Genomic DNA, 21984 nt, shown 5'->3' with positions numbered 1-21984 from the left:
ATAAACGAATGAAAATTTATCTAAAAAGCACCATTGGTCCTCAACTCTTTTGTCCTCAGAACACCTGAATGTTATACCCACGTAATTTACCATCTTAGTAGATAAATATTATGTATTTTTATTAGATATTCCCAGTCCTGTGATGTCCAGTTGCAGGTGTTCACGGTTCTGCTGATGTTTTCTACATATTAGGCCTTGGAAGTCAGTATCCTTGCACATGCCCTTAGCCATCCCATTCTATTTCCTACCTTTTCTCAGGTGTGTTAGAGTGCTGCAACCCCTTTTCACTTTTAAAGTTTTCCACCCAGTGGGGCTCCTGAGTGGCTCAATTGGTTAAGTGTTAACTCTTGATATAGGCTCAGGTTTTAATCTCAGGGTCATGAGTTCAAGCCCCACATTGGGCTCTGCATTGGATGTGCAGCCTACTTAAAAAATTTTTTTTCATCTAGAGTATGCAGATGCATTCGTGACAGTTTGCAGCATCAGAAGACCTAGGGAGATGGTTAAGAGGATCTGTTATGGTACAGCTCAGTTGGGTGGTACTGCTGGAATGTTGCTTATACAGTGTTCTCAAATGGTAACCACACCATCAAATGGCTGCTTTTTGAGCAAGTTTAGCACTTTGAGGTGAAGGACTGACTGGAAGCAATACTTATTTCTGATAATGGCTAGTCATTCCAAGAAAAGACACAATGAATTTTGGTTTCATCTAGTATAGTAAACTTATTCCTATCTAGTGAGGGAGTAAACAGCCCCTCTTCCTTTTTATGATAAGTGGTGTCCATAAGTGCCATTGTATATCCTGAGAATGCTATCATAAAGCTGGCTGGTTTTTCAGAACTGGAAATGGGTAATTTAGCCTTTTCTCCCCAGCACCTTCCTAGGCTTGGGCTGCTCTGCCATCAAGACCTCATTTAAAGTTGTGTAGTAACTAAGCAATCAGTGCTCTAGCTTAAGCTCACAGGATTGGTCCACAAACTACTAAGAAAATCAAGGCAATAAATGAAAGACAGTGGATCCTTGCTTGGTTGTTTTCAATATGTGCTTGATTGCTGATATTTCTGAAAGTTGTTTTTCTAAGACAATTTAATTTCCCATAGTAAGTAGGGCTTTTAAAAACAATAGCAGCCATGGGGCACCTGGGTGACTCAGTCATTTGGGCATCCAGATCTTGATTTTGGCTCAGGTCATGATCTTGGGGTCATGGGATTGAGCCCCACATCGGGCTCCATGTGGAGCCTGCTTAGGAGTCTCTCTCCCTCTTCCTTTGTCCCTCTCCTCATTGTGCTCTCTAAAACACCCCAAAATATTAACAACCATAATACTTATAACAGTTTGTTATATCGCAAGCTATTTTAACTTTCAGAGTCTTTGATTTCTATCCTTTTTTTTTTTTTTGGTGTCAGTTATTATATACTTATATTGAAGAGAATGAAGTTTGGTTTCCCCTGGGACAGGTTGTCTCTGCCAAAAACAAGTCCTGGATTGAAGTAGACACCTTGATTTCATGGTATGGGGACCTCATGTTGGGAAAGTTGACTTGATTTTTGAATAAAAGCTGTGCTCTTTTAAGATTTTATGTATTTATTCATGAGACACAGAGAGAGGCAGGAGCATAGGCAGAGGGAGAAGCAGGCTCCCTGTGGAGAGCCTGTTACAGGACTCAATCCCAGGACCCCAGGATCACAACCTGAGTCAAAGGCAGACTCATCCACTGAGCCATCCAGGTGCCTCTGTACTCTTTAAAATGGGAGTCTCTGCAAACTTTTAGGAGTAAAGGTATGAGTGAGAAATGTTTTCATTACTTAAAGGGGCCACACGCTCTATATCTCATTTGGTCATCAAAAGACCCTATGAAGGGTTAAGGTAATGATGGTGGTTTGAAAACATGTATTTACATTGATCCCCCATGAAATTAATCTGTCAAGATTGAAATCTGTCAAGATGCAGTAAAGAAAGTTTTCTAGAGGTATAAATCCTAAAGGACAAAAGGAATTGGAGGGGAGACATATCAACAAACTTTTGGAAGCTAGAAAGTAGGTAGACCAGTGATAATTGGCTCAGGCAGCAGCTGGCAGTGAGAAACATCATGATGCAACATGATTGAATGTAGAACCTCCCAACCCAGAACGACTCAGAAATTGGTGATAACATGACCTTCTGGGAGTGAGAGTAAGAATGGGACTAAAAATGAGCTATTTTAATTGAAAATCTATTTGAAAAACATATTCTCAGATCTCTTTCCCAATTCCATGTAGCTAAACATTGATTCTCCACTACTTTGGCATAAGACTGGAGGCTTAGCATTAAAGGATCACTAAACTATTTCCAACCAGTTCAGCTGAGATTGGTAGTACCATGCTGGAAAACAGGGATTAAAGGAACATTGACGTTCAGCTCCCTTCAGTCCTGTACCCTCCTCTACTCAAGTTAGAACATCCTTTTCTGGGAAATCTCAGCTGAACTGAGAAGGAATAGTGGGAACAAAGAAAAGATTCTACAATCTTCTAAAAATTAAAAACAATGGTTCAAGAATCAGAACAGCGGGCAGCACAGCGGTTTAGCGCTGCCTGCAGCCCAGGGCGTGATCCTGGAGACCCTGGATCGAGTCCCACGTCAGGCTCTCTGTATGATGCCTGCTTCTCCCTCTGCCTGTGTCTCTGCCTGTCTCTCTCTCTCTCTCTTTCTCTGTCTCTATGAATAAATAAATAAAAATCTTAAAAAAAAGAATCAGAACAGCATCAGGTTTTTCAATAACACCCTAGAATGTAGAAGACAACAGAGCCTCCAAAATCCTGGATGAAAATTCTTTTCAATTCAGAATTCAATACTCAGCCAAAGTATTAGTCACGTGTGAGGGTAGAATAAAGACATTTTTAATTATGTTCAAAATATTTCTTCCCCGTACCTGTTTCCAGGGAACTACTGGAGGATATACCCCACCAACACAAATAATTAAATCAGGGGAGAAGAAAGAATTGGATTTAAGAAACAAGAAATCTAGGGGATCCCTGGGTGGCGCAGCGGTTTGGCGCCTGCCTTTAGCCCAGGGCGCGATCCTGGAGACCCGGGATCGAATCCCACATCAGGCTCCCGGTGCATGGAGCCTGCTTCTCCCTCTGCCTGTGTCTCTCCCTCTCTCTCTCTCTCTGTGACTATCATAAATAAAAAAAAAAAAAAAAAAAAAAGAAACAAGAAATCTAACACTGGAAAGTGAAGGAATTTCCATAATATTAAGGACTGGCAGTAACAGCTGTGTACCAGGCACAGGGGCAAACCTATCTTATTGGGCAGTTCCCAAGGCCCCAAGAAAGAGGTCTCAGGAAAATGAAATAGCATTTTAATATGTTGAACAGTGATTCAGATAACTGGCTTGAGAGTTTGGAATTATATTAGTAACAAGAAAACTCATAGAAAAACCAGACAGTTTTGTGTTGGCTCTGAGATAAACAAAAAGTACAGAAAGTAAGAAGTTAATGTAGTAGTCTAAGTGGATCAGTCATAAGTAGTTATGTATACAGATATTATACAGTGTATATATAAACCTAACTAGGCTCAAAATATTTCCTTCTCTGTACCCTTTCCTGGGGAACTGTATACAATGTATACAGAGTATGTGTGTGTGTATATATATGTGTGTGTGTGTATATATATATTTCATATGTATTTCAATATAAGATAAACATATTTCATATGTATATGAAAAATTCTGTTCTTTCAGAAAATGAAAATTTATTATTCCACTAAACAAAACCATAAGAGCTACATATTATCATATGCACTTTATAGATGAGGAAACTGAACCTGTGAAAAGTTAACCTGCCCACTACCACAGAGTGGGCAATTGTGTCCAGGTTTGTGATGTTGGCTAAGGACCAAAAAAAAAAGTCATTTGTTCCATCAATTACAGCTTTTTTTTCTTCTTTTTTTTTGGTGTAGACAACATCTGGGGCTTTAGTAGCATACTTGTTTAATCTCACCCAAAGGAAGCATCTCTTACATGTGAGTCTCAGTATTAGAGTAGAATGAGATGAATGAATAACAGAATATTTTCTCTTACCTCCATGTAATCTGAGAAACTCATAGCTTTGGGTTTACCTTTGACTATAAAATGGCTTAATTTACAAATATACACTTTTGGTAAAGGGACTTTGCCTGCCTTGTCCACCTTTGTATATCCATGTTTAGCACTATGCCCAGCCCATGAGAGGTACTCAGTGTCCATGTACATAAAGAATTAGTTCATAAATGTTTATGAAGTGTTCCAAGTGATGCTGCAGAAATTAGATTTTTCTGGTACAGCCTAGAAGGACATGCTTAGGGCCAGTGGGTGGAATTGGCTGTAAATATCAGGCCTATGGAAAGAAAGTGACCCTAATCTTTAGAGATATCTAATATTTGAATGGACTCTAAATCAGTAAGCTCATCATCACCAGTGGTAATAGATCTAGCACTGGATGTTCAGTTGTCAGGGACAATGGTGGAATGTGGTAGTAAAAGGCTTGGACTCAAGTCAGCCATGCCTGGGCTGGAGCTCTGACTCTGTCACTTCACAGTTTTGTAATTGGGGACAAGATACTGAACCTCTAAGTCTTAGTTTTCTCTTTGGTAAATTGAGGATAATAGTGATGGAGCTGCTCCAATGTCTAATTGAGAAAAACCTCATGTAACGCATAGGACTGGGCACGTAGTGTTTGATCCATATTCACTGTTGTTATTAGAAGATGTCATGCCTTGGAAGCAAATTTGAACTTGACAGAATCTAGACGTAGGGGAAGTATTGTTATTTTATTGCCAAATAATAACAATGCAATTGTGTGATATCAACTGTGCTTTGCACTTTCTTTTTAAAGTTGTTCCAGAACAACCTCAAAACTTATCTTGTATACAGAAGGGAGCACATGGGACTGTGACCTGCATCTGGGACAGAGGACGAGACACCCATCTATATACTGCATATACTTTACAGTGAGTGAGAGATTGTATTTTTGCAGCTGTTTTGTAGGTGTTATCTTAGACTACACTTAGAAATATCTAATAGTTTTATTTTTACCAGAGAGAAGAAGCAATAGACACCTCTAGATAATTAGGTACTTAAAAAGAAAAAGTTCTATCATTTCATCTGAAGTGTGAACTGAGGTCTTGGGTCTGAGATATAACTTGGAATTCTCTTCAGGGCATCCAAGGCCCATGATATGGATGTTCTTCCTTGCTCTAATAGAGTTAAACTGGCTGCATTATATCCCTTCTCTGTTTTGCGGTTGCAGACTCTTGGGGTCATAATATATAAATAGATTCATCCTTGTGGTAGCTTTCCATTAGCTTTGGAGGAGTTTCTTTTTAAAGCACCTTTGCCTAACCTGAAAGTCCACACAAAGGAGAGTTTGGGAGAGCCTGTTCCCTGGAGTTGATCCCATAATCTCATCCAGAGATCCAGCTTGTTTGCACTATGCCTAAGTGAGCAGGAAATGAGGGAAAGGAAGTGGAGCCCAGGGTTCCAGTCTGTACTAGAAGCTGGCACTCTGTACAGAAAATGCCTCGATGGCCATGGGTCCTTTGTATAACAATTAGATCTGCCCTGAGGAGACAGGATGCTAGCCAGGGTTTTGGGAATTTAGGCAGTATATGTATGGCTACTTAGCTATATGAACATCAAATCCTACCAAAAAAGGGTAGAGGGGGAAAAAAAGGAGAGAAGGGAGAAAATATGGTCCTATTTATGAACATATAATACAAATATTTCCATAGTGTATCCTCTAGTAATAAGACTGACCTTAACAAAATGTCTAGAATTTTAAATATTTGGTTATTCTATTCTTCTGTAATAGAAGGAGCAAGTAGCTCATAAAGTATCATGCTAAACACAATTATCTTTTATTTACAGGTTAAATGGACCAAAAAATTTAACTTGGTGGAAGCAATGTAATGATCATTATTGTGACCATTTGGACCTTGGAGTCAACCTAACACCTGAATTGCCTGAATCCAGCTACACAGCCCAGGTTACTGCTATCAATAGCCTTGGAAGTGCTTCTTCACTCCCATCCACCTTTACCTTCTTGGATATAGGTACATTTTATTCCACTTTTTGTAGGTGTCGTTCATTGGTACATGAACATTATCTTTAAAATCACTCGAATATTCTATGTTTGATTGTTTCAAGAGGGACAGTGGCACAAAGAATAGATATTACTTTGATGCAAGGAAAAGGGTGCAAATCCTAGAGCTTTATAGAGATGATCATACAAATGGAATAGTCAGCATTATTCTCCCTGTTGGAGAAAAAAGAACCCAGTCCCCTGGAGGCACGAGCTGCCAGTGATACCATTCAACTGAGGAAAATGTCCTGCAAGGTTATTCATGAAGTTCAGTGTAAGCACTTCTCAGCAGAGGCATCTTCTTACCTCTACAGTTAATGCCACTGCTCTGAGATAGGCTACATGTGGGCCTGCTGGGCCAGAGCAGAGGTGCCAACTATCAATAGGGTGTGTCAAGGTACAAATGCATCTTGCTTTGAGAATACCTACTTCCATTCCTCTCATCACCTTGGAAGTTGGAGTGAACCAGTTCTGGCACATTTCTGAGCAAATATAATTAGCCCAGTTGAATCAGACACCAATCTCAAGCATCCTCACGTTCTGAGCATCCCAGGTAGGATTGGGCTTCTGGCCTGCCTTAAGTTCTGGCCTTTCACTGTGTGTGTCTCTTCTTTCTTCCCACAACACCTCTTTGCACACATACTGCTATGAGTCTGGACATAGGCATTTACTATACCGTCTCCTGTCATACTTCTCCCCAACTTCTGTTCCATTTCTTTACATTGACTATTCCTCCTAGAAAGAATATTCCTCTTATTCTTTTCCTCTGCTCCTCTCTCCCTTCTGTATTTTTCCTGCTAGCATTTCTTCTCTGAGAGGTGATTCACTACTAGCCACCTCTGCCTTCTCAGCCATCAGAACTCTCGGGTTTGGCACATTGGTTTTCTTTATACGTTGGATTAAGTGCAGTTGACACTATTACTAATGTTGGAAGTAATTTATTTGGTAAAAATGAGGGTAGGTTAAGGAGAATTATTTAAATTACTTAGTAGTAAATCAAACTTTTTCTTCTCTGTAAAAGCCAGGGGTTTCTCTTTTATATATTTTACCAACTTTGGTGGTCACATATCTTAGAAATGCATTTTGTTCAATTCTTTCTAGCTCATGTAAAAATAAATGTTATTTCTGATTGGGGAACCTGAATAACACTCTTTTTGTTTGTCCTGATTACCAGTGAGGCCTCTCCCTCCATGGGACATCAGAATCAAATGTGTAAATGCTTCTGTGAACAAATGTATCCTTCAGTGGAGAGATGAGGGGCTGGTGTTGCTTAATCGATTCAGATATCGCCCCAACAGCAGCAAGTCCTGGAAAATGGTAATGGTTTTTAGAGTTAAGGGGAAAACTAGGGAGGGGCTCTTAATATCACTGCACAGATCTCTGTCTTTTCATGCCATCAATGTATGTGATTTAAGAATAGTTAGTCCAAAAGTACACACTTGAGATAGATCAGATAGACATATACACTTTTGTTTATTAAGAAATATCTTGAATTTTGATCATTGATTCTGAAATTTTTTAAGCCACAGGCTTCTATAAACCTGAAATATTAATATTAATTAATATATTGTAATATTTAATATTAATATTAAAATATTAATTTTCTGCAATTTATTTCTAGTAAAGGATTCGTTTCACCTTGCTATGCTAGGTTCACCCTCCCTCTGCATTACTTTTTAGTAGTTTTTTAACATATTAGAAAGAGGAGTATTAGGGAATGTGCATAGAGGCTTATATGGAATTGAATATTCCAAAGCTAAAGACCCACACTTTGATCTAATATTAGACATCAATTTTTTTTACAATTAAATTTTAAGATTATAATTTCTGCTAGTATATTTGTAAAACATAGTGGCTTATAATAGCAAAAAAATAAGTTTCACATATAGCTGAAACTCAGGAGAATTATAGTAATTAATTTTAATACAATTAAAGTTTTCTTTTTGAGGCCAGTTCTATGTCTATGTTAAAACATTTACACATTGTATTTGTGACCAAATAAAAATAATCTCTAGAAAATTCTCCAAGGCTTTTCTGAAAATTGGTAATTTTTTTTTGAAAATTGGTATTTTTTAGCCTTTACTCATTTTTCAGCTTGTTTTAGGATCTCTCTTGGGGCCTTTAGAGATGAGTTCTTAGTCCCCAGAGTTTGTTTTTATTGAAAAGCTGATTCAGGTAATGTCATGTGTTCAGTAACCCAGTCATTGATCTTTCTTCTCAATGAATGACAGATCTCAAAAAAATAGAAAGGAATAAGTTATCTACTCAAGTTTCTTACCTATGTGTGTCAAAATCCTTTAATTTAATATTAATAGACCACCTTAAAAATTTTATCTGATTCAAGGTACATGCTACAAATGCCAAAGGAAGATATGATTTACTGGATCTGAAACCATTTACAGAGTATGAATTTCAGATTTCCTCTAAGCTACACCTACATAAAGGTATTTGGAGTGATTGGAGTGAATCGTTGAGAACACAAACACCAGAAGAAGGTATGTATTTTAAAGAGGAGAGTGAGAGGAGTGGAAGGAGAGGTAGGAGGGGGAGAGGAAGATACAGGGATTTCTTTGGATCAGGATCTCTAAAATACTGGTACTGAATCAACAAGTTCAGTACCAATAACTAACCAGTAAACGAGTGTATTGCTAACAAGTAAATGTACTCTTACTAACATTAGCATTAACTAACAAGTAAATGAGTACCTTAATTAACAAACTAATTTTTACATTAGTTTAAGTACTGTAATTGTCCAGGGTGAAGTGTTTATATTGCTAGGAAATTTTTAACATTAGGTAAGTCCTACTCCTGCTTGCCACATGTTGTCGTGTTGGTTGCAAGTTGATGCTTCAGTAATGTTTGATTATAACTTTATTTCTATTTCACTTCCTATCTCAGGAACTCTCTCATTCCACAAAACCATTACCAGTAATTTTATTCCTTTATAGTTAAAACTTGATACATTTTACCTTTTGGATTCTATGAAAATTAAAAGCTTGAAAGAAGGTAGACTCTGGAGATATAACATTTTAAATAAAATTTAACATCCAGCAATCATCTCTCCTCCAAATATTATGGCACTGCACTGCATCATGCCTTTGATACTTACTGCTCAAATGATGGCCACCAGACTGCTTATAGCTATGGAAAGGATGTCAAATATAGTTCTCAGTCTGATGGGCTTTTCTTTCTGACAATTATAGGGAAGACAACTTACTAAGGTATAACCAAACATTTTATTGGAGCAATATTTGAAAGTGGGCCATATTTTATGTCCAAGGCCAAGGTAGTAAATAAATAAGCTGAGAAGTTTTCATGTTCTGTCACATGAGGCTTAAATCTATAAACCAGGGAAGCTCTGAGCTTGTGAATTCTTGTAATTCTTACTAACATTTAATAACGACCGGTTTGGAGATGTGTGAAAAAGTTTTTTTTTTTAAGTGTCTATCTCTTGACTTGAAAAGACTTCAAGGTAGGACAATAACTTTCTCATAGCCCCTAAGATAAACCACTATCGTAACAATGAGTGCAGTACTAATTAGGGTTGTGAACTCATGGACAGTTATGAATTGAACCAAGGAACTGGCTCATTCAGAGTACTCACAGGTGTTTGTGAGGAAACCCATCCTCTGAGACACCACCTTTACCAAGCTCTGTGGGCTTCCTTTCAATGTCTGCATCTCCCTTGTCTGTGTTTGATCTTTCTGTGGGTTGATGCAAGACCTCTTCCCTCTTACTTTGAGTGGCATGGTTTTTGCCCCTTACCGCTGTTTCTGTCATCAGTTTCTTTATGAAACACCAACTGATGTCAGCCAAAAAGGTGTGAATTTTTTTAGCACTTCTTCCTTTACAACCCTTGAATGCGTACTCATATGTAACTTGGCATTTAAAAAAAATTACTAGTAAGCTTTTTTTTTAGGTTTTTTGTTTTTTCTTTTTTAGTTTTTAAAACTGTGAATGACCTTACAATAGAGCTCTTTGTAGCCTTTGCTGCTCAAAACTGAGAGCAATGTTATCTCCTGGTGGATTGGGCACAGTTATTTAGATCATGTCAGCAGAGAATGAGGGCTTTATTTACTCCATATGGCCCTTTCCTATGTCATTAGATTCAACTCCTGTCATGGTCCTCCATGAAAAACACTTTTTAAATGGCCCCTAAGTATGGAGTAGGAAGGAACAAACTGCTTTCCTCTGTTTAGGAGGACAGCCCGTTCTTTGATATCTGTCAGAAGCAAGCCTGATACTGGGAACTGAGTAACCATATTTTGACTGTAGTGGAAAAACATTCTTGAGTTTGGGCTGCATGGCACCCAGACATGCCTGAGAATATGCCCAGGTGTTGGGGGAAGTTGATTCCCTCACCACTCAGAACACCCGGGAGAGACTCCAAAATAAAGATGAACAAGCCATTTCTTAGAGCTGTAGTATGAATTAGGTGTTCCGTCTGTTCATTCCCCATTTTTAAAGTCTTATTTACATGTTTATGGACAATTTAATAAAAGAAATGCTACATCCTCAAACTTATGCCGAAGCAGTAAAAGAGTAATCCTCCCCCATCATAGGTGATGGCATGGGTGATTGGTTAGAGACCCCCAAAGAGGATGCAGACCAGTTGTAGCCACCTCTTCTCACATTGAGAAACTAGACAATTCATTCATTCATTCATTCATTCATAACTCTGAAATATTGCTAAAATGGGTTAATTTAAATGAATAGAAAAACACTGACCCATGGTAAGCGCTCAGTAAATTTAGTTGTTTCTTCATTTGGAAAATGAAGTTCTGAGAGCTGAAGGAGCTTGTTCAAGGTTCTAGAACTAGTAAGCAGAGAAGCCAGGTTTTGAACACTGGTCTGTCTGTTAATCACATAGCCCAAGCTCTTTGCTCTGCACCCCTCAGTTACCTGGCTCTGAGAAGGCCAATTAAATACTAGAGGTTATTTTACCATTTTAGTTAGCAGGTACTTCATGGCAATCTAGCTCGCGGGTCAGCAAACATTTTCTGTAAAGGTCCAGACAGTAAATATTGTCTGCTTTGCAGACCATATCTCTATCATAAGTACTAAAATTTCCTATTCGAGTGTGCAAGCAGCCATTGATAGTAGATAAATACATAGACAAACTGTGTTCCAATAAACCCTTATTTATGGACACTGAAATTTGAATTTTTTGTAATTTTCATATATCATGAAAAAATATTCTTTTATCTGTTTTCAGCCATTTAAAAATTGTAAAAACCACTGTTAGTCTACAGGCTGTACCAAAACAGGGAGCAGATTTGGCCCTCAGGCCAGAATTTGCTGACTCCTAAGCTAGCAAAACTTGAAAATATCATATTTGTGTCTTTCTGCCTAAGGCTTAAGAAAATGAGAATGAAAGATTCTTAGCCTTCAAAAGAGACTTACATGCAAACATTTTCATTAGAAGGAAAATGTTAGGTTTGAAATCCAATGACAGGCCCTGCTCTCCTTTCTTCTTTTGGTGCCCTCTAAGCCCAATCCTTATCCTGGAAGAAGTCAATGTCTGGGCTCAATTATTTGATAAGATGGTGATTATCCCAATAGGAAGAAATGCTTTCCATGAAGCCTTCCAAACAAAAACAGATGAAAAAATATGCTCCTCTGGAGGATCTTAGAGGAAAGTGTGTATCAAGAACTATGCCAGGTGCTGGGATACAGTGAAAAACAATCAGATCCTCAGACTCAGGGGCTTATCATCTATATTGAAACATTAGGGGAAGATTCCTGGAGGATACAATACCAAGAAGAAATTCACAGTTTCAAGAGAATCTTGTGGCCTTCCCTTACCTGGAACATATGGTTTCCATGATCATTGCAGTAGAAGGGAGCTATTTCCTCCTTGAAGTACTAGATTCTTTTGAATTCTGTGGAATCTAATATTCCTGGATTTTATTCTGCTCTATTGGCCAGAATTGCTGGTAATTTTTCTCTTCTCAGTATCAGTCCTTATGGCTTTACCCAGGGCTTCCTTCTTTTCTGAGATGACCTTATCCAGAATTTGTGCTCCGGTATCCTGTTCCATATCTTCACCAAGATATCAACAAGCATTCTGAACCCCGCATAGCCTAGACAAGAACTTTTTTTCTCCAAAACAAAATGTCTCTAAAATACTTCAGTTTCGATATTTTCTATTTCAGTAAACACTGTCACCATCTTCCTACTTACTGAAGTCAAAAATTGAGAAATTTTCCTTAAATTCTCTTTTAAAAACATTCTCCTTTCCCCCCATTTCCCTATATCAGCACTTGACTCTCCTAAACATATTCAAAATCTGTTCATTCCTTCTGTTGCCACTATGATTATCCTAGTTTAAGCTACTTTCTACTTACAAAGGATAACAACAAAATGAACAGTTATGAACACACCATTCAACTTAAATACTATAAAATTACCAATATATTCTTACCCTTGTCATGCCTCCCCAGAGGTAACTATTATCCTGTACATTTATCAGTACTTTTCTCATAGCTTTCAGAAATGTATCTATCTTTAAACAATTATTGGTTTTGGTTGTTTTTGAGCTTAATTAAAATTATATACTGTATATGTAACTTGCTTTTTTCCCATTACCACTCTGGCACAATGCCTCCATTAATTTTAGTATAGGCAAAACATTCATGCTTCTGTTGAGAAACAAGGTCTTCACTTGTGACCTGGATATTAAAAATGTTAAAAAGTTGCGTTGCCTGGGTGGCTCAGTTGCTTCAGTGTCTGACATTTGATTTCCAGTCAGGTCATTATCTCAGGGTCATGAGATTGAGCCTCACATTAGGCTCCACATTAATCAGAGAGTCTGCTTGGTATTCTTTCCCTTTCCCTATGCCCCTCCCTGGCTGTCTCTCAAATAAATAAATAAATCTTTTTAAAAAAAAATGCTAAAAGGTTATGTTTCTTAAAAAAAATAAAGGAGAGAGTCTTCATCTATAGAAAAGGCTGCTGAGAAGTCCAATAACATAAAAATAAAGAAGTAACTATTAGATTTGGCAACACAAACTTCACTGCCAACCAGAGACAGTGTCAGTAGAATGATGGGAAGACACTCTTAGGTGCTAAAGGTTGAGAGTGAGTGTGAGGTGAGGGTCAGTGACGGTTCACCTCTTTAAGAAGTTCTGTGAAGGAGAGCAGAGATGCAGGGCAGTAGCTGAAGCAGGATGAGGTATCAGGAAATGCTTTGCCTGGTTTTGTTTTTAGGACCAGAGGAAATATAGTATATTTTCAAGGTAATGATAAAGTCCCAGCAGAGAGGGTGAAATTAATGACACAGGAGAAGTGGGGGAGAAGTCCTTGATAAAGCAAGAGAATGGGATCCAGCATTCAGGTTAAGGGGTTGAAATATGATGGAAGTAGGGGTGCTATGTTTGGGAATTAATTAAAAATTTGGAGGTTTTCATGGTGGAAAGATGAGAGAATCCCTGTCTGATTACTTCCTTTTGCTCAGTGAAGTATGAAACAAGAACAGCAACTGAAGAGAAACATATCATTAGAAGTAGATAGGTGGAAGGATTGACGGTACCAGCTCCAGGGCAGAAACAACCTATGGATGGTGGCCCTTCAGATCATGACTAAAAAGAGTGGACAGAAAAAGGTGAAAAGAGAGAGTGAACCAAGTTTTAAATATTATTAATCAAGAAGGAAGAGGAATGTAGGAGTCTGTATAGGGCTTCCCATGCAGGCATAGCAGGTCATAATGTCTCAATGTAAAACTTGTTTAACCAAATAGATACCTGTAAGATCTGTTTGAATCAAATTGTTTAAAACTAGATTTTAGATAAATGTGTCATCCCCAAAAAGTGCACATCAAGGAACCAAGGCAGTGAATAACTCATCTCTGCCTTGCCATGCTGGGAGCATGACTTGGACCAAAAAAATTCTCGTGTGTTTCATTTAGTTCACTGCCTGAAACCTCCCAAGATAATACCTTTTCCATATTCTCTTTGTGTTAAATTCTCCATTTTCACTGTTCTTGGAAATCTTTATACTCCTCCTTACTGCCTGCAAAAACTTCTTTTTGAGGGATTGCTTTTCACCTGCGATTCAGTTGCTGTTGTCCACGTTCCTGCACTTGCCTTGGCTTCAGATATGGATGCTCATTTCAGAAGCACATTGGTTGGCTCTGATTTGTTTGCCACACGTACTGTTGCACAGAATCACAGAATCTTGGGCTTTTAGAATTGAAAGCACACTCAAGGTCATTTAGGCGAATCTCCTGCTTAATTTAGTATCTTTGCTTTTTTTTTTTCCCACACTGGTGACTCTATCCAACCCTATAGTTTCCCCATTTATTGTATAGGAGGTAATTTCATCTCAGGAGACCTGACTTCCATTTCTCAATATTTGTATTTTTAATAATTTGTACCCACTTGCTTTGGATTCACTTGGATATTGGCCTTTGACTTTCCTTTTCTGGCCTACCTATAATAGTTTTACCTGCCTTTGTTAGATAACACTGAGGTTAGAACTTCAAGTGATTTTGTGTCAGTTGAATATCAAACATACTCTTTAATATCAGCTCTTATGTTGCTTTTAAGCAGCAGTGTTTGACACCCCTGGTCATGAAATTTTACGCTTTGAAACTCACACAGATTCAACTAATGATTTCTCTCCCATAGAGGCTAACACTGCAGGTGGGCACCATTAAAATTTCAGTTTCACTTGCAATTTTTCCTTTGAAGAGACTGTGATTCTAGAATTCAATTCTTAGCTCTGTAGTAATCTGGTAGGTTATAGATCTTTAATGAGGCAATGAATGTTCCTTTAAATTTCTTACCAACATGTAATTAACTGGAGACATTAGCACTAACAAGTCAGCTGGCTTTGCCATTGAGCACACCCAAGTTTCCAAATACTGATTATGTAATCAATGTCTGGATAATCTAGTTTGCTCAGATCTTTGCTCAATGTAGTGAACTGTAATAGAAGAGCAGAATCTTTGGAAACAGTGAAACCTGGGCTCAGCCCCTGGCTTTACCATTTACCAGCTCCACGTGTTCTGTAGATCATTTAACCTTCATCAGGCTCCTTGTCCTCAGCTCTAAAGCAGGTGTAGTCACATGCACTTCCTGCATTGTGTGAGGATTAAGTAAGATAATGTACAGTATTTTAAAGTGTCCAAATATTTTCTGGCACATAGTATGTGGTTGATAATGGTCAGGTCCCCTTTCCTTCTCTTGCTTATGCTTTTTTCCCTTTTGCATCTGGACTAGCAGGAAAAAAAAGTCATAGTCTTGATTTCTGGGTCACTATTCATAATCCTGAAGCAGCATGGAAAGCATTTTCAGAATGTCTTAGGTCCTCACTGCAAGGGTAGAAGCTATCACTAGTGGGAAGAGAAGGGAAGAAAATAAGTGAATATTTAGAAAAAAAAAAACAGGGAAGAAGGTGAGAGAAGCAGGAAAAGGAAGTGACAAAGGAAGAGAGTAGAACATGAAAGGGAACTTGTTGGGGGTAGAAGTGTTGTAGAGAAATTTTAAGCTTTCTCAGAGCCAGGTAATTGCAAAGTGCAGAGCAAAGAGCTCGGGCTCTGGGATGAAACAGACTAGTGTTCAAAACCTGGCTTCTCCACTTTTAGTTCTGGGGCCTTGAACAAGCTCCTTTAGTTCTCAGCACTTCATTTTCCAAATGAAGAAAATAGCAACAGCTAAATTTACTGAGTGCTTACCATGGATCAGGATTCTTCTATTCATTTAATTCTCACAACAGCTCCATGTAACAGAGAACTATGACACTCATTCAACAGATGAGGAAACTGGCTTAAGGACATGGTTAACATTTGTTCAAGATTGCAGAGCTGGGATTTGCCCCTATAGTCCTGCTCTGGCGCTCACTCTTTAACTACTGCTCTTGACCTGTGTATGTCACAAGGTTGAGGAAAACATGGATGTAACTGTGAGTGGGCCCCCATAGGACCTGCACATATTATGTGTGGGTGCATGTGCTCCCTTCCTTTCCCTCTCCTCCTCTCCTCTCCCTAACTTCTTGTCCTCTGCTTTCCCAGTGAGACTTAATGTTCTGGAAACTTACATCTGGTTAAATGGAACTTGCCACTCCAGAAGGAACCTCTGTGTAGCCTCATCTCAATACACTCTAAGTGTCAGAGATAAACAAGTTACATTTATCACTGTTTTCAGTGGCTGCTTCTATAGATTCCACCCCTGGCTATAAATCAAAACAAATCTGATAATGGGAGAAATAAAACTATTTCACCCACTTACACGTGCACACAAACTCTCTCTTACAGGAGCTGATTATTCAGTTTCTTTTCAAGTCTATTTGATTGACTTTTTCAAATTAAAGCAGGTCGTATTTGACCATTGTCTTATAGATTGATGGTCATTCCTTCTGTCAGTTCAGCCTGTGTTTTTGCATCAAGTAGCTAATATTGTCTGAATTTTCCATTTGTTCATTCATCACCTAACAAAGAGTTATCGAGAGCCTGTTACATTCTAGGCACTGTGTAGGTATGAAGGATATATTAAGATATGTGAGATAGGTTTTCCTTTCAAGTAGATCATTACCTAATGATCATAAAACCAAATAATTATGCCACAACATGATAAGTTCAGGAATAGATGTGAACACAGAGATTATCATTTGTTTTTTGCCTTTTTTACAGGATCAAAAAAATGTGCTCCTTGTGATTTAGGTTATATTTCTGCTGAGAATTTTTTCTGCATTCCAACAAAAAAGAAATAACCACACATACCTTCTTTGAGTTATTTTATTAATACATATTTTAAGGGCAAGTTAGGAATCTAATTTCCTCCTCATCATTTTTTAAAATTTGTTTTTAAGTAACCTTGATTTTTCTATGACCAACAATATACATGTTCACTGTTTGACAGAAAGGAAACAATACTGGGGTACAAAGAAAATTAAAATTGTCCTAAATCCTACTCTCCTAGAATTTTTATTAAATAAGTAATTGACTTTGAAAGGTCTTATATTGTGCATATATATATCTGTGTGTGTGTGTGTGTATATATATATATATTTTTTTCCCCCTTCAAAACAGAACCTACAGGTACATTAGATGTCTGGTACATGAAAAAGCACATTGATTACAGTAGACAACAGATTTCTCTTTTCTGGAAGGTAAGTCTTCAGTGTCAATGTAAAATTTAAGAGAATTATATACTTAGTTGTGGTTTTTTGTCTTTGTTTTTATTGAGATATAATTGATATATAAAAAGAATTATATATTTGAACAATGTTTCAAGGCCAAAAATTAAGTTTTATTTCCATAATGGCTTTATATGAGGCTTCAGAGACTTGGTTGGAGCTCATTTTCTCACCAATATCCTCCTGACACTTGATTCAATGCCATTGACCTTTGCCAAAGAAGGGTGAGAGCTCTGAGTTCTGTCCCACACACAGCTATGTCTTTTCCTCATCCACTTCCATCCCTTCCCACCTCCAGGCATGTCCATCCTCTGACCCCACTGCATCATTTCTTTGGGCTCTTGTCCCTCCCTGCCACCCTTATGTCCTCTACATACAAACTGCCCAGCAGTGACCATACCACCTTTTACTTATTCACTTTTTTGGGAAATTAAAGATGGGAAGTCTGTGTATATGGATATTCAGAAATATATTTTCTATAGTCACCAAAAAGGGAGAGGGTAGGCTCTCTCTGAAGGAAGGCTGCTCTGCCTCAAGAACTCAAGTAATAGTAGAAAATATTATGAACAGAAGGGAAAACAGCTCTTCCTCAGGAATAGCAGTAAAACAGTAGTCACTTGAACAACCTTCCAGAAAATGATGAGGCCTAATGTTATTACAGGATGTGAGAGTTTCACAAAATGCTGAAATCTGGTGTGGTTGTTTCACTTAATCCTTTAAAAACCCTGTGAGGTAAGTACTAGGTATCCCCATTTAACAAATGGAAAAACGGTCAGAGAGAGGAAGATGTTCTTCCCACAGTCACCCAGCTACATAGTGCAGAATTGAGACTAAAACCCCATCCAGAATTCTTTCTGCTACATTGTGACTCATCTTTATGAAAAGAAAATACTATTTGAATTGAACTCCTGATTGACATGCTCATAATAAAAGGTTTTCAGGTGAGCTGTACTCCTCTTTACTTCTCCAAGCCTGGATTCCTCTCATTACACCTCTTCCAGTTAAGGGTAAATCAACAGTTTTGCAATTATGAAGCTGATGAGCATGAAACCCCAACAGTCAGAGAAATGAATATAAAGTCCTCTGATGGGGTTAGCATGATAGATTTTGATAACTGCAATCTTCTTCAGTTTTAAGAAATGAGCCAGGCAAGAAATGAGCTCTTTCTCCCTCTTTTCCTTTCTCTCTCACATGCACACAAAATGTCTGGTATGAGACTACTATAAATAGCTTAGTGAGTCATAATCAAGCTCTTCACTTTGAAACTAAAACTGCAGCTTAAGATTTATTTTAAAATAAAGCCTTGTTTAAGAGCAAGATAATTCTCAAAGCAAGACATTTAGAGCAGCCATAATTTATGAATATTATAGAAGAACCCAGCTTAGTTCCTGGCTGTTGGTTTTCATTTTCACAAGTAAGCAACTGGTCAAAACCAAAATTCCTCCTTCCGTAAAGATTCCGTCTCCCAAAATGTCCTCAGCAGTGATCTGAAAAAATATATTGTTTTCATTCCAATAAACATTTGTTAGCCACAGGTAAGGCTCAGCCAAGGTGCATATGCAAATTCTTCTCTGGTTCTCATTTTAATCTTGTCCCTAATCCTCGAAAAGCCTAAATTCTAAAGTGAGGTTTTGGAATTCAAAAAGACTTTAACTCTCTTCTAGTCTACCCTTCCTGTCATAAACATTGCTCCCACTCCAGCCAGGACAGACGGATACCTCTGGTGGGACCATCTGGGACAGAGAGAATTCTCACTTTGTAAGCAATCCATGCTATGGTGAGCATCTCTTACTGTTAGAAAATTTTCCCTTTTGGGGCACCTGGGAAAGGTGCTCAATTAAGCTGCTGACTCTTGATTTTGACTCAAGTCACAATCTCAGCATTCTGGGATCAAGCCCTGGATTGCACTCCATGCTCAGTGGGGAGTCGGCTTGAGGATTCTCTCCTCATCCCTCTGTCTCTCCTCCAACTTGTGTGATTGCTCACAAGCGCTCGTTCTGTCTCAAATCAATAAATAAAACTCTAAAAAAAAAAAAAAAAAGAAAGTTTTCCCTTTTGCAGAGTCAGAATTATGAGTGCTTTGGACCAGTACTGGCTTAAGATCCTAAAAATGTAAATACTAGAAACTTCTACAAATTGGCACCTGACGGTGATCAAGACAGGGCATCTTCAAAACCTTAGAATCTCCTGAGTCCAGCCTGAGAATCTCCTTAAGGAGTGTTGGATCTAGTCTTCAGTTTTGCAGGCCTGATACAGAAGTAAGTCTTTTCCTGCAAAACTCTGGGTTTCTTTAGTGGCTTCAAGTAGGCCACTCACCTGGCAGTGAGATTGAAAGACTGACCAGAACTACTGAGACAAGCAGGCCTGCTTTGGACCACAGAACTACAGAGCCCAAGAGCTAGAGGGAATGTAAGCAGCATGCAGTCCTACCTCATGTTACAAACACAGATACAGGTCTAGGGAGCTGAGTGATGCCAGAGAAAGGATTTCAGGTACTATGATGCTTGCTGCTGGCAGAAATCACTGCCCTTCTGTCTGGAACCCTTCCTGTCCCACTCATCCAACTGAGGATTTCTTATGCTACTCTTAGGCAGGCTTGGGAATTTGTTGGGATGGTGCCATGACATAGGGATTCATCTGAATGTCAGACTAGAAAGAAATACTGCAGCCAGATCAGGTGCTTTGTGGTGGGACCCAAATCAGACCTCAGGAAAGAAAGCAAAGACGTATGTGTGGTGGTTTGTTGGTTTTTTTTGTTTGTTTTCACTTTGATCAATACTGGGAAACCCAATGAGAGGGACACCCTGCCACTGCGGAGAGGGGGATTTCAGGTCTTAGCACCAAGTAAAACCCCATTAGTCTATGAATAAAGTGGGACATGTTTCTCCTGCAGCTGGGGAAATGTGAGATGTCCTTTCATTTTTGTAGGATGTTTACATCAGAAGAGAGTAATTGGTGCTAAATGGAATCAGCACACCTTGAAGGAACAAGGTGTGGATGTAGGTGAGTGTGAGTATGTGTGTGTGAGTATGCATGTATGTGAGTGATGTGTGTGCAAGTGCATTGTAGATGTGTGTGAGTACAATGGATAAGTGTGAATGTGTGTGAATGAGTGTGAGTTTTTAATATGTGTGTGGGGTGAGAATATGAGTGTGGGTATGTAAATATACATGTCAGTGTGGGTGCATGTAGGTAAGTGCCTTAAACCATTTGGCTGCTATAACAAAATACCACAGACTGGGTGGCTTATAAACAATAGGAATCGGTTTCTCACAGTTCTGGAGGCTAGAAGTCCAAGACCAGGTGTCATCAACGAGGGGCCTTTTCTGGGCTGCAGACTTCTTATTGTATCCTCACGTGGCAGAAGAGGCTAGTGAGCTCCTTATAAGGGCACTAATCCCATTCATTAAGCCTCCACCCTTCATGATCTAATCACCTCCCAGAGGCCTTACCTCCTAATACCATCACACTGGGCATTAGGACTCCAACATATATGTGAATCTTGGACACAAACACACATTCAGACTATCGCAGTGAGTATGAGTGTGTGGAAGGTGTGTGTGGGGGGTATGAGTGTGGGTGTATTTGTGAATGTGTGTGTGTGTGTATATGAATGTGAGTGTGGGAATGTGTTGAAGATGAAGGAAACCTTTGCTTTCTTGTTCTGGTTCTTACCTACTTCAGGTTTCTCTTAAAAAGGTTTCTTCTGAAAGTTCTGTTTCCTAAAAAATATTTTGTATAATTTCTTGCCATAGCTATTTTTAAAACAAAAATTCTTTCTATATTTAAGCCAAAAAGTACAATTTAATCTATGAAATAAAACAAAAACACCTAGGTATTGTTAAAACAATAAATGCAATAATAAGTAGAAAGTGTCGCCCTGTAATGAACAGCCTCAGCGTCGTGTTAAAGCCCTTCATGGGGGCTTTTAGCATCCTCTCTCTCACATCCCCTGTATCTTCCTTTTGTGCAAAGTCTCATATGTTTCCTTTGCTTCGATTAAGCATTTCAACCCATGATTCCAATACACCTTTCTTCCAGTTAACACATGTATTCTTTAAGAAGAAAATCACCTGATAGACAGACAGTATATGAAAAGATATGACAAAGGGTTAAAACCACATTAACCTTTCCAGTTTCCTCTGTTAATTTCTTAATCATGGCAGATCATAAACTTTCTGAAATTGTGGTTGAGGCCATCGATCGAGAAGAGAAATATGTGTTTGTAAATGAAGGCAACTCCACTTTATTTATTTATTCATTCATTCATTTATTTCAACAAACATATTCAAGCCTCTCTTTAATACTGGACACTGTGCTGCATGCCAGGGATATGGAAGTGAATAAGACAAATGCAGTCCTCAGGTGCTTGAGCTCATAGACCAGCAGAAGGACAAAATGGGTCTGATTAGGGCATTCAGGTGTTAAGGAGTTTAAGATTCAGCTGGGGGAATAATGATCAGGGTCAACCAGTAGATCAGGGGAATGGGTGAGGAATCACAGAAGACCTCTTGAAAGGTAATGCTAGAACTGACCCCAGAAGAACGAGTTAGCTGGGACAAAGATGGGAGAACATTTGGCAGGAAACTGGGGACTGTGGATTCAGCATATGAAGGATCACTATAGAAATATAAAACACACCTCAAATGAGAGCCTCATCTATAAGTTAAAATTTTCTTGTAGCTACTTTTAAAAATAAAAAAGAAACAGGTGGAATTAATTTTAACAATATATTTTATTTAGCCCAAGT

At 38.5% G+C, this 21984-nt stretch overlaps 1 protein-coding gene across 9 annotated transcripts in view; it reads left to right on the top strand.

The window, feature by feature from the left end:
* Positions 1-21984, top strand: part of IL12RB2 (interleukin 12 receptor subunit beta 2) — an 83073-nt gene that overhangs the window by 13179 nt on the left and 47910 nt on the right. For all 9 annotated transcript variants that reach the window (XM_041770157.1, XM_041770156.1, XM_041770155.1 and 6 more), the window contains exons 4-8: positions 4854-4968; positions 5885-6069; positions 7273-7415; positions 8443-8593; positions 17128-17207. In XM_041770157.1, the coding sequence (XP_041626091.1) occupies positions 4854-4968; positions 5885-6069; positions 7273-7415; positions 8443-8593; positions 17128-17207 (674 nt within the window). The remainder of the gene's footprint in view (positions 1-4853; positions 4969-5884; positions 6070-7272; positions 7416-8442; positions 8594-17127; positions 17208-21984) is intronic.

The sequence above is a fragment of the Vulpes lagopus genome, chromosome 10, assembly GCF_018345385.1.
Source record: "Vulpes lagopus strain Blue_001 chromosome 10, ASM1834538v1, whole genome shotgun sequence".
In the NCBI taxonomy this organism is placed as follows: Eukaryota; Metazoa; Chordata; class Mammalia; order Carnivora; family Canidae; genus Vulpes; species Vulpes lagopus.
This window is presented reverse-complemented; position numbering and strand designations above follow the sequence as displayed.